A 12,630-nucleotide genomic window follows, 5' to 3' on the forward strand; every position below is an offset into this window, starting at 1 on the left:
GCACTGTTCTAAGCAGGGGGGAGGATACAATAATAATAATAATAATAATGATGGCATTTATGAAGCACTTACTATGTGCAAAGCACTGTTCTAAGCAGGGGGGAGGATACAATAATAATAATAATAATGATGGCATTTATGAAGCACTTACTATGTGTAAAGCACTGTTCTAAGCAGGGGGGAGGATACAATAATAATAATAATAATGATGGCATTTATTAAGCACTTACTATGTGCAAAGCACTGTTCTAAGCAGGGGGGAAGATACAATAATAATAATAATAATAATGGCATTTATTAAGCACTTACTATGTGCAAAGCACTGTTCTAAGCAGGGGGGAGGATACAATAATAATAATGATGATGGCATTTATGAAGCACTTACTATGTGCAAAGCACTGTTCTAAGCAGGGGGGAGGATACAATAATAATAATAATAATGATGGCATTTATTAAGCACTTACTATGTGCAAAGCACTGTTCTAAGCAGGGGGAGGATACAATAATAATAATAATAATAATAATGATGGCATTTATGAAGCACTTCCTATGTGTAAAGCACTGTTCTAAGCAGGGGGGAGGATACAATAATAATAATAGTGATGGCATTTACCTTCTAGACTGTGAGCCCGTTGTTGGGTAGGGACCGTCTCTATGTGTTGCCGACTTGTCCTTCCCAAGCGCTTAGTACAGTGCTCTGCACACTGTAAGCGCTCAATAAATACAAATGACCGACTGACTGGTCCGCGGGGAGAGAGGGAGACTCGCCACCAGCAATTATCACGCTTGTTGCGTCCAAGGAGATCAATCAATCAATCAATCGTATTTATTGAGCACTTACTGTGTGCAGAGCACTGTACTAAGCGCTTGGGAAGGACAAGTTGGCAACATATAGAGACAGTCATCATCATCATCAATCGTATTTATTGAGCGCTTACTGTGTGCAGAGCACTGTACTAAGCGCTTGGGAAGTACAAGTTGGCAACATATAGAGATGGTCCCTACCCAACAGTGGGCTCACAGTCTAGAAGAACAGTGGGAGTGAGTCTTTGGCCCCTTCTGCTCTCCAAGCGCTTAGTACAGTGCTCTGCACACAGTAGGAGCTCAATAAAGGCAATTGAATGACTCAAACGTGTTTTATTGTCTGTCCTCCCCTTTTAGACCGTGAGCCCGTTGTTGGGTAGGGACCGTCTCTATATGTTGCCGACTTGCCCTTCCCAAGCGCTTAGTACAGTGCCCTGTGCACAGTAAGCGCTCAGTAAATACGATCGGATGAATGAATCCCCCCAAAGTGCAATTTGGAAGGAGAGCTGGGCTGAGAGGTTTACGGGCCGATTTCTCCACCAGCTTGATGTGGGTTGGGTTCATTCATTCATTCACTCAGTCGTATTTATTGAGCGCTTACTGTGTGCAGAGCACTGGACTAAGCGCTTGGGAAGTCCAAGTCGGCAACATCTAGAGACGGTCCCTACCCAACGGCGGGCTCACGGACTAGAAGGGGGGAGACGGACAACGAAACCAAACAGGTCGAAAGGTGTTAATACCGTCAGAATAAATAAAATTATAGCCAAACACACATCATTAATAAAATATGTCCCGGGCTCTCCCAAACTCTGTCCCGTTGGAAAAGATTGCAGGATCCCGGCCCATTCGACATTTCCTTTTCAACCGTCGGAAGAGACATCCGACCTACTGTATTCCCGCAAGTTAAAGAACTGGAAACACCTTTTCAATCAATCAATCAATCAATCAATCAATCGTATTTATTGAGTGCTTACTGTGTGCAGAGCACTGTACTAAGCGCTTGGGAAGTCCAAGTTGGCAACATATAGAGACGGTCCCTACCCAACAGCGGGCTCACTCTAGAAGGGGGAGACGGAGAACAAAACCAAACATACTAACAAAATAAAATAGAATAGATATGTACAAGCAAAATAAATAGAGTAATAAATATGTACAAACATATATACATATATACACACCGCGAGATTCATTCCGTCGTATTCAGCGCTTAGTACAGTGCCTGGCACATAGCGCTTAACAAATACCATAATTATTATTTATTAATAATAATAATAATAATAATGGCATTTGTTAAGCGCTTACTATGTGCAATGCACTGTTCTAAGCACTGGGGAGGATACAAGTTGATCAGGTTGTCCCACGTGGGGCTCACAGTTTTAATCCCCATTTTACAGATGGGGGAACTGAGGCACAGAGAAGTGAAGTGCTTTGCACATAGTAAGCGCTTAATAAATGCCATTTAAAAAAAAAAAAGTGCCCTGCATTTGTTAACTACTTACTATGTGTTCCAAACACCGTACTAAGCGCTGGGGTAGAGACAAGATAATCAGATCCCTCATGGGGCTCAGTGCTTTGCACATAGTAAGCGCTTAATAAATGCCATTATTATTATCAATCAATCAATCAATCGTATTTATTGAGTGCTTACTATGCGCAGAGCACTGTACTAAGCGCTTGGGAAGTACAAATTGGCAACACATAGAGACAGTCCCTACCCAACAGTGGGCTCACAGTCTAAAAGGGACTATTATATTCTAAGAAGGAGGGAACACAGGGATCGAATCCCCATTTTGCAGATGCAGGAGCTGAGAAAGAGAGAGTAATAATTATGGTGTGTGTTAAGCGCTTCCTATGTGCCGGGCACTGTACTAAGCGCTGGGTTGGATACGAATAAATCCTTGTCCCACGTGGGGCTTACAGTCTCAATCCCCATTTTCCAGATGAGGCAACTGAAGCACAGAGAAGTGAAGCGCCTTGCCCAGAGTCACACAGCTGACGAGTGGCGGAGCCGGGGGCGCTTACTGTGTTCAGCGCTTAACCGTAAGCGCTTCATAAATGCCGTCATTATTATTACTGAGCGCTTAGGGGAGGGTAGAGAAGCAGCGTGGCTCAGTGGAAAGAGCCCGGGCTTTGGAGTCAGAGGGCATGGGTTCGAATTCTGACTCCGCCACGTCTGCTGTGTGACCTTGGGCAAGTCAGGGTTGTCTCTTGGCGGTTATTACGGGGGTTGTCCTTTCTAATTCCCCGAGAGGTTGTTTCACCCTCCGTCCAAGTGTGGTTTGGCCGCCTCCTTTCAAAACTAGCGTGGGCCCACTTCTCTGATGAGGTAAAGTGTTCTTTCCAAAGACACAATCCCACATTAAGAGAAGCAGCGTGGCTCAGTGGAAAGAGCCCGGGCTTTGGAGTCAGAGGTCACGGGTTCGAATCCCGGCTCCGCCACATGTCTGCTGTGGGACCTTGGGCAAGTCACTTCACTCCTCTGAGCCTCATTTCCCTCATCTGGAAAATGGGGATGAAGACTGGGAGCCCCCAGGTGGGACAACTTGATCACCTTGTATCCCCCCAGCGCTTAGAACAGTGCTCTGCACATAGTAAGCGCTTAACAAATGCCATTATTATTATCATTATTTACGGCTGTTCGATCTCCAGGACAAAGGAATTATTCAGACATTCACGCAACCGTATTTATTGAGCGCTTACCGTGTGCAGAGCACTGGACTAAGCGCTTGGGAAGTACAAGTCGGTGACAATTAGAGACGGTCCCCTACCCGACAGTGGGCTCACAGTCTAGTTTTGTTGTCTGTCTCCGCCTTCTATCAATCAGTCGTATTTATTGAGCGCTTACTGTGTGCAGAGCACTGTACTAAGCGCTTGGGAAGCCCAAGTCGGCAACATATAGAGCGACAGTCCCTTCCCAATAACGGGCTCACAGTCTAGAAGGGGGAGACGGTCCCCTACCCGACAGTGGGCTCACAGTCTAGTTTTGTTGTCTGTCTCCGCCTTCTATCAATCAATTGTATTTATTGAGCGCTTACTGTGTGCAGAGCACTGTACTAAGCGCTTGGGAAGCCCAAGTCGGCAACATATAGAGCGACGGTCCCTTCCCAATAACGGGCTCAAAGTCTAGAAGGGGGAGACAGACAACAAAACTAGACTGTGAGCCCACTGTCGCGTAGGGGACCGTCTCTATATGTCGCCGACTTGTACTTCCCAAGCGCTTAGTACAGTGCTCTGCACACAGTAAGCGCTCAATAAATACGACGGAATGAATGATCAAAACAAAACGTGTAGACAGGTGCCAAAACTGTCAGAACAAATAGAATTAAAGCCGTTTTTATTGCCTTTAAATCTCTGGATATTTAGTTGGTGATAGAAGATAATTGTTGGCAGTCTGAAGGTAGACACAACTGGGAAATTTGAATGCGTTTCGATCACCGAACATTGTTCTTTTCTTTCCCTTTCTTTATTATTTTTTATTTTTTTTTTTAGGTTGGGTCTTGAAAACAAAGACGTATTTTAGTAGGAATTCTCCCGTGTTACTGCTGGGAAAATGTTACCATTTCACAGCGGAAGGTAAAAGTCCTAAAACCCATTTTAATTCCGAGTCACTTGTAGACGTTTACTGAGGGGCTTTTCCACACAAAGCTGTTCCGGTATTTGTTAAGATCGAGGACCCCGTGTCCGTCTTATCATCGCACAAGGCAGATGCGCCCTTGATACAAGCGCTTAGTACAGTCTTATCATCTTATCATCCGTCTTATCACTGCACAAGGCAGATGCGCCCTTGATACAAGCGCTTAGTACAGTGCTCTGCACATAGTAAGTGCTCAATAAATATGATTGATGATGATGCGCCCAGGTGATTTATTCATTTATTCATGTGGCCTGTCCCCTCATCATCAATCATCAATCGCATTTATTGAGCGCTTACTATGTGCAGAGCACTGTACTAAGCGCTTGGGAAGTACAAATCGGCAACATATAGAGACAGTCCCTACCCAACAGTGGGCTCACAGTCTAAAAGGGGGAGACAGAGAACAAAACCAAACATACTAACAAAGTAAAATAAATAGAATAGATATGTACAAGTAAAATAAATAAATAGAGTAACAATAGAGTAACAATAAATCCCTCCTCCAGACTGGAAGCTCACTGTGGGCAGGGGACGTGTCCACTGTCCTCTTGTGCTCTCCCAAGGGCTTAGTACAGTGCTCTGCACACGGTAAGCGCTCAATAAATACGACTGAACGAATGAATGGATTCCACAGGGGAAGAGCATCGGTTCCCTCTCCCCGGTGGCGGCCCCCTTTCATTCATTCATTCATTCATTCAATCGTATTTATTGAGCGCTTACTGTGTGCAGAGCACTGTACTAAGCGCTTGGGAAGACCCAGTTGGCAACATATCAATCAATCGTGTTTATTGAGCGCTTACTGTGTGCAGAGCACTGTACTAAGCGCTTGGGAAGTCCAAGTTGGCAACATATAGAGACAGTCCCTACCCAACAGTGGGCTCACAGTCTAAAAGGGGGAGACGGAGAACAAAACCAAACATACTAACAAAATAAAATAAATAGGATAGATATGTACAAGTAAAATACATAAATAGAGTAATAAATATGTATATCCATCTATACAGGTGCTGTGGGGAAGGGAAGGAGGTAAGATGGGGGGGATGGAGAGGGGGACGAGGGGGAGAGGAAGGAAGGGGCTTAGTCTGGGAAGGCCACTTGTATCCTCCCCCAGCGCTCAGAACAGTGCTCTGCACATAGTAAGCGCTTAACAAATGCCATCATTATTATTATTACAGTTCAGCAGAGTCGGCAGGCTCATTCCAATCCCGCCACAAGCAGCATTCAGGAGTTTGTGACTTTTCTAGACCATTCATTCATTCATTCAACCGGATTTATTGAGCGCTTGCTGCGTGCAGAGCACTGTACTAAGCGCTTGGGCAGTACAAGTGGGCAACATATAGAGCCAGAAGCTCTATGTCTGTTTATTGCTCAGTGCTTTGCAGATAGTAAGCGCTTAACAAATACTATCATTATTATTACTACCAATAATAATTATTATTACTATTACTATTATTACTACTACAAATACTAACATTATTATTATTAATAATAATACTGGCATTTATTAAGCGCTTACTATGTGCAAGGCACTGTTCTAAGCTCTGGGGAGGTTACAAGGTGATCAGGTTGTCCCACTGGGGGCTCACAGTCTTCATCCCCATTTTCCAGATAGGTCACTGAGGCCCAGAGAAGTGAAGTGACTTGCCCAAAGTCACACAGCTGACAAGTGACAGAGCCAGCTCTTTTTATGTATATTGATGCTATTGATGCCTGTTTACTTGCTTTGATATTCATTCAGTCATCTTTATTGAGCGCTTACTGTGTGCAGAGCACTGTACTTAGCACTCGGAAACTACAATTCAGCAACAGAGACGATCCCTACCCAACCACAGGCTCGCATTCATTCATTCATTCATTCATTCATTCAATCGTATTTATTGAGCGCTTACTGTGTGTGGAGCACCGGACTAAGCGCTTGGGAAGTCCACGCTGGCAACATCTAGAGACGGTCCCTACCCAACAGCGGGCTCACAGTCTAGAAGGGGGAGACAATCAATCAATCAATCAATCAATCGTATTTATTGAGCGCTTACTGGGTGCAGAGCACTGTACTAAGCGCTTGGGAAATACAAGTTGGCAACATATAGAGACAGTCCCTACCCAACAGTGGGCTCACAGTCTAAAAGGGGGAGACAGAGAACAAAACCAGACATGCTAACAAAATAAAATAAATAGAATAGATATGTACAAGTAAAATAAATATATATATATACAGGTGCTGTGGGGAAGGGAAGGAGGTAAGATGGGGGGGATGGAGAGGGGGACGAGGGGGAGAGGAAGGAGGGGGCTCAGCTTCCCCAGCGCTTAGAACAGTGCACATAGTAAGCGCTTAACAAATGCCATCATTATTATTATTAATAAATACGATGGATTGACTGTCGTTTTGCAGAAGGCGACGAAATCCCCGTCGGCTCCAACCGGGCCCCGGAGGATCACCTCGTCGTCTCTGGGAACGTCGGCGAGTTTCGGAAAGACTTCATCTCGCGGATATGGCTGACCTACCGGGAAGAGTTCCCCCCGATTGGGGGTTCGGGCCTGACCACGGACTGCGGCTGGGGCTGCACCCTGAGAACGGGCCAGATGCTGCTCGCCCAAGGACTCGTCCTGCACTTTCTCGGGCGAGGTAGGTTGATTGGCTCTGTCCCTTCCATTCAATCGTATTTATCGAGCGCTTACTGCGTGCAGGGCACTGGACTAAGCGCTTGGGAAATCCAAGTCGGCAACATAGAGATTCGGTCCCTACCCAACAGTGGGCCCACAGTCTAGGACGGGGGAGACAGACAACAAAACATATCAACAAAATAGAATAAATATGTACAAGTAAAATAGAGTAATGAATCTGTACAAACATATATACATATATACGTAGAATAAATATGTACAAGTAAAATAGAGTAATAAGTCTTTACAAACATATACAGGTGCTGTGGGGAGGGAAAGGAGGTAAGGCGGGGGGATTCATTCATTCATTCAATAGTATTTATTGAGCGCTTACTGTGTGCAGGGCACTGGACTAAGCACTTGGGAAGTCCAAGTTGATGACAAAGAGAGACGGTCCCTACCCAACAGCGGGCTCATTCGTTCAGTCGTATTTATTGAGCGCTTACTGTGTGCAGAGCACTGTACTAAGCGCTTGGGAAGTACAAGTTGGCAACGTATAGATTTGGTCCCCACCCAACAGTGGGCTCACAGTCTAGGATGGGGGAGACAGACAACAAAACCAAACTTATTAACAAAATAAAATAAATAGAATAAATATGTCCAAGTAAAATAGAGTAATCAATCTGTACAAACATATATACAGGTGCTGTGGGGAGGGAAAGGAGGTAAGGCGGGGGGATTCATTCATTCATTCATTCATTCAATCGTATTTATTGAGCACTTACTGTGTGCAGAGCACTGCACTAAGCGCTTGGGAAGTACAAGTCGGCAACATATAGATTCGGTCCCTACCCAACAGCGGGCTCACAGTCTAGAACGGGGGAGACAGACAACAAAACCAAACATATTAACAAAATAAAATAAATAGTATAAATATGTACAAGTAAATTAGAGTAATAAATCTGTTCAAACATATAAACATATATACAGGTGCTGTGGGGAGGGAAAGGAGGTAAGGCAGGGGGATTCATTCATTCATTCAATCGTATTTATTGAGCACTTATTGTGTGCAGATCACTGCACTAAGCGCTTGGGAAGTACAAGTTGGCAACATATAGATTCGGTCCCTACCCAACAGTGGGCTCACAGTCTAGGACGGGGGAGACAGACAACAAAACAAAACATACTAACAAAATAAAATGTACATATTTATTCTATTTATTTTATACATACATATTTTTATATATATTTATTCTATTTAAGTAAAATAAATAGAATAATAAATCTGTACAAACATATATACATATATACAGGTGCTGTGGGGAGGGAAAGGAGGTAAGGCGGGGGGATTCATTCATTCAGTCGTATTTATTGAGCACCTACTGTGTGCAGAGCACTGCACTAAGCACTTGGGAAGTACAAGTAGGCAACATGTAGAGAAGGTCCCTACCCAACAGCGGGCTCACAGTCTAGAAGGGGGAGACAGAGAACAAAACATTAACAAAATAAAGTAAATAGAATAAAAATATGCACAAATAAACTAAATAAATAAATACTTCTCCTCTTCGAACCCCAACTAACTCTCAAACCGGAGCGCCGAGATGGCCGCGGGGTGATTTCTTTGACTTTCTGACGTGCTCTGTCCTCCGGCTCTCATGTTCCACTGCGTCAAGCCCGTTATTACTCATTTTACAAGCCTAATTTCCCTGCATTCTGTTTCCATAAAACATGAGGTTTGAATTCACCTAGAAGCCCTTGGCAAGTACTTAAAAATAATAATAATAATGATGGTATTAAGCGCTTACTATGTGCAAAGCACTGTTCTAAGCGCTGGGGAGGTTACAATAATAATAATAATAATGGCTAGACTGTGAGCCCACTGTTGGGTAGGGACCGTCTCTATATGTTGCCAACTTGTACTTCCCAAGCGCTTAGTACAGTGCTCAGCACACAGTAAGCTGAGAAAGAAGAGAATGGAAAATGGGTTCGTAGACGAGCGAGTAATAATAATAATAATAATGGCACTTATTAAGCGCTTACTATGTGCAAAGCACCGTTCTAAGCACTGGGGAGGTTACAAGGTGATGAGGTTGTCCCATGGGGGGCTCACAGTCTTACTCCCCATTTTCCAGATGAGGGAACTGAGGCCCAGAGAAGTGAAGTGACTTGCCCAAAGTCACACAGCTGACAGAGCCGGGATTTGAACCCATGACCTCTGACTCCAAAGCCCGGACTCTTTCTACTGAGCCACGCTGCTTCTCGAGTGCTAAAAGACAAAGAGTATCCACGGCAAGGTAGAAGGAACTGAATTAGAGTCAAATGATCCGGAGTTTTTTTTTTACCACAGACTATTCCTTCAAGAAGTCATGATATTTCTTCTTTTTTAAAAAATGGTATTTGTTCATTCATTCATGGAATCGTATCTGTTGGGCACTTACTGTGTGCAGAGCACTGTGCTAAGCGCTTGGAAAGTACAATTCGGCAGTAGATAGAGACGGGCTCACAGCTTAGGAGAAGCAGCGTGGTTCATTGGAAAGAGCCCGGGCTTTGGAGTCAGAGGTCACGGGTTCAAATCCCTGCTCCGCCAATTGTCAGCTGTGTGACTTTGGGCAAGTCACTTCACTTCTCTGTGCCTCAGTTACCTCATCTGTAAAAAAAAAATGGGGATTAAGACTGTGAGCCCCACGTGGGACAACCTGATCAACTTGTACCCCCCCCAGTGCTTAGAACAGTGCTTTATTATTATTATTACTATTATTATTATTATTATTATTATTATTATTAGAAGGGGGGAGAAGGTACAATATTCTGCACACAGGAAGCACTCAGTAAATACGATTCAATGAATGAATTTGGTTCTGCCTGGCATCTGCAGAAACAAATTCATCGACATTGGTTTTTTCGTTGTAATCAATTTCAATAGTGTTAGTTCTTTTTTTTGTTTGTTTGTGGTATTTGTTTCGCGCTTCCTATGTGCCAGGCACTGTTCTAAGCACCGGAGTCGATACGGGATAATCAGGTTTGGTCACAGTCCCCCTCCCATATGGGGCTCACAGTCCTAATCCCCATTTTACAGATGAGGTAACTGAGGCACAGAGAAGTGAAGCTTGCTGCTTTAGGTTTTTTTTTAAAAAGGGCATTTATGAAGTGCTTACTATGTGCAAAGCACTGTTCTAAGCGCTGGGGAGGTTACAAGGTGATCAGGTTGTCCCAAGGGGGGTTCACAGTTTAATCCCCATTTTACAGATGAGGTAACTGAGGCCCAGAGAAGTGACTTGCCCAAAGTCACACAGCTGACAGTTGGTGGAGCCGGGATATGAACCCATGACCACGGACTCCAAAGCCCGGGCCATCATTATTATTATTATTATTATTTCCACTGAGCCACTCTGCTTCTCAGGTTGCTGGAGCCTAACTCTGTACTTAAAATGAGGAAATCCTGAGGTCATGGGTTCGAGCCCCGGCTCCACCACGTGTCTGCTGTGTGACCATGGGCCAGTCACTTCACTTCTCGGAGAATGGAAAATGGGTTCGTAGATGAGCGAGTAATAATAATAATAATAATAATAGCATTTATTAAGCGCTTACTATGTGCAAAGCACCGTTCTAAGCACTGGAGAGGTTACAAGGTGATCAGGTTGTCCCACGGGGGGCTCACAGTCTTCATCCCCATTTTCCAGATGAGGGAACTGAGGCCCAGAGAAGTGAAGTGACTTGCCCAAAGTCACACAGCTGACAGCTGGCGGAGCCGGGATATGAACCCATGACCACGGACTCCAAAGCCCGGGCCATCATTATTATTATTATTTCCACTGAGCCACGCTTCTTCTCAGGTTGCTGGAGCCTAACTTTGTACTTAGAATGAGGAAATCCTGAGGTCATGGGTTCGAATCCCAGCTCCACCACATGTCTGCTGTGTGACCTTGGGCCAGTCACTTCACTTCTCGGAGCCTCAGTTCCCTCATCTGTAAAATGGGGATGGAGCCCGTGAGCCCCACGCGGGACAACCTGATCACATTGTATCCCCCCCAGCGCTTAGAGCAGTGCTTTGCCCATAGTAAGCGCTTAACAAATGCCATCATTATCATTATTATTATTAGGAAAGTCCGGCGGTGAGTGATAAGATACGGATTCGGATTCCCCCGTTAACTCCAGAGCCGGCCACTCGTAGACTGTGAGCCCGCTGTTGGGCAGGGACCGTCTCTATATGTTGCCAACTTGGACTTCCCGAGCGCTTAGTACAGTGCTCTGCACGCAGTAAGCGCTCAATCAATACGATTGATTGATTGAAGGCCTCCTCCAGGAGGCCTTCCCAGACTGAGCCCCTTCCTTCCTCTCCCCCTCGTCCCCCTCTCCATCCCCCCATCTTACCTCCTTCCCTTCCCCACAGCACCTGTATATATGTATATATGGTTGTACATATTTATTACTCTATTTATTTATTTATTTATTTATTTTACTTGTACATTTCTATCCTATTTATTTTATTTTGTTGGTATGTTTGGTTCTGTTCTCTGTCTCCCCCTTTTAGACTGTGAGCCCACTGTTGGGTAGGGACTGTCTCTATGTGTTGCCAATTTGTACTTCCCAAGCGCTTAGTACAGTGCTCTGCACATAGTAAGCGCTCAATAAATACGATTGATTGATTGATTGATTGATTGATGGATTGATCCCCAGTTTTCTCGTCATTAGCGTGCCGAGCCTCGGCCTCCAAACAGGAGCAGGCTGTCGACTGTCTCTATATGTTACCAATTTGTCCTTCCCAAGCGCTTAGTCCAGTGCTCTGCACATAGTAAGCGCTCAATAAGTACGATTGATGACGATGATGATGATTTGACAGATGGCCAAGCGCCTATTTGAGAAACGCCCAAACCGATCCTCCTTTTCCAACCTAGCGTGGACCTGGCCCGACGCACTGGGCGCGGAGAGCTCGGATTCCGAGTCGTGGACGTCCCATCCCGTGAAAAAGCTCACGGCCTCGTTCGAGGCCTCGTGGGGCGGCCAGAGGGACCCCAGGGCCCCGTCCGCTCCCCGGGGCGCTTCGCGCGGGACCAGCTGCGTCCGGGACGAAGTGAGAAACGAAGGGGTCCACCGCAAAATCATCTCGTGGTTCGGCGACAGCCCCCGGACGTACTTCGGCTTGCACCGGCTGACGGAATACGGCAGGAAGTCTGGGAAGACAGCCGGAGATTGGTACGGGCCGGCTGTTGTTGCCCATATCCTAAGGTAAGTTTGTGTTTTGTAGCTGCTAATACTACGGATAATAACAACCATCACGGTGCTTGGTAAGCGCTTCCTACGGGCCAAGCGCTACTGAGAAGCAATATTGTCATTATTATTATTTTAAGCTCTGGGGTAGGCGTTTGCACACCGTAAGCGCTTCGTAAATGCCCATCATTATCGCAATTATTAATTCTGGCTGTGCCGTTTATCTGCTGTGTAGCCTCGGACAAGTCACTTCACTTCTCTGTGCCTCAGTCCCCTCATCTGTAAAACGGGGATTGTGAGCCCCGCGTGCAACAGGGACTGTGTCCGACCTGATTTGCCTGTATCCACCCCACAACAGTAGGCAGTCGCGTTGGATACGGTCC

At 45.3% G+C, this 12,630-nt stretch overlaps 1 protein-coding gene across 2 annotated transcripts in view; it reads left to right on the plus strand.

Moving 5' to 3' along the window:
• The window catches only part of ATG4C (autophagy related 4C cysteine peptidase), a 90,705-nt gene that overhangs the window by 12,910 nt on the left and 65,165 nt on the right, over positions 1 to 12,630 (plus strand). The window contains exons 3-5 of one of the 2 annotated variants that reach the window (XM_038752835.1): positions 4,294 to 4,377; positions 6,828 to 7,061; positions 11,935 to 12,265. In XM_038752835.1, the coding sequence (XP_038608763.1) occupies positions 4,294 to 4,377; positions 6,828 to 7,061; positions 11,935 to 12,265 (649 nt within the window). The remainder of the gene's footprint in view (positions 1 to 4,293; positions 4,378 to 6,827; positions 7,062 to 11,934; positions 12,266 to 12,630) is intronic. The other variant, XM_038752836.1, reaches the window with a different exon arrangement.

This window comes from Tachyglossus aculeatus, chromosome 10 (genome assembly GCF_015852505.1).
Source record: "Tachyglossus aculeatus isolate mTacAcu1 chromosome 10, mTacAcu1.pri, whole genome shotgun sequence".
Lineage (NCBI taxonomy): Eukaryota > Metazoa > Chordata > Mammalia > Monotremata > Tachyglossidae > Tachyglossus > Tachyglossus aculeatus.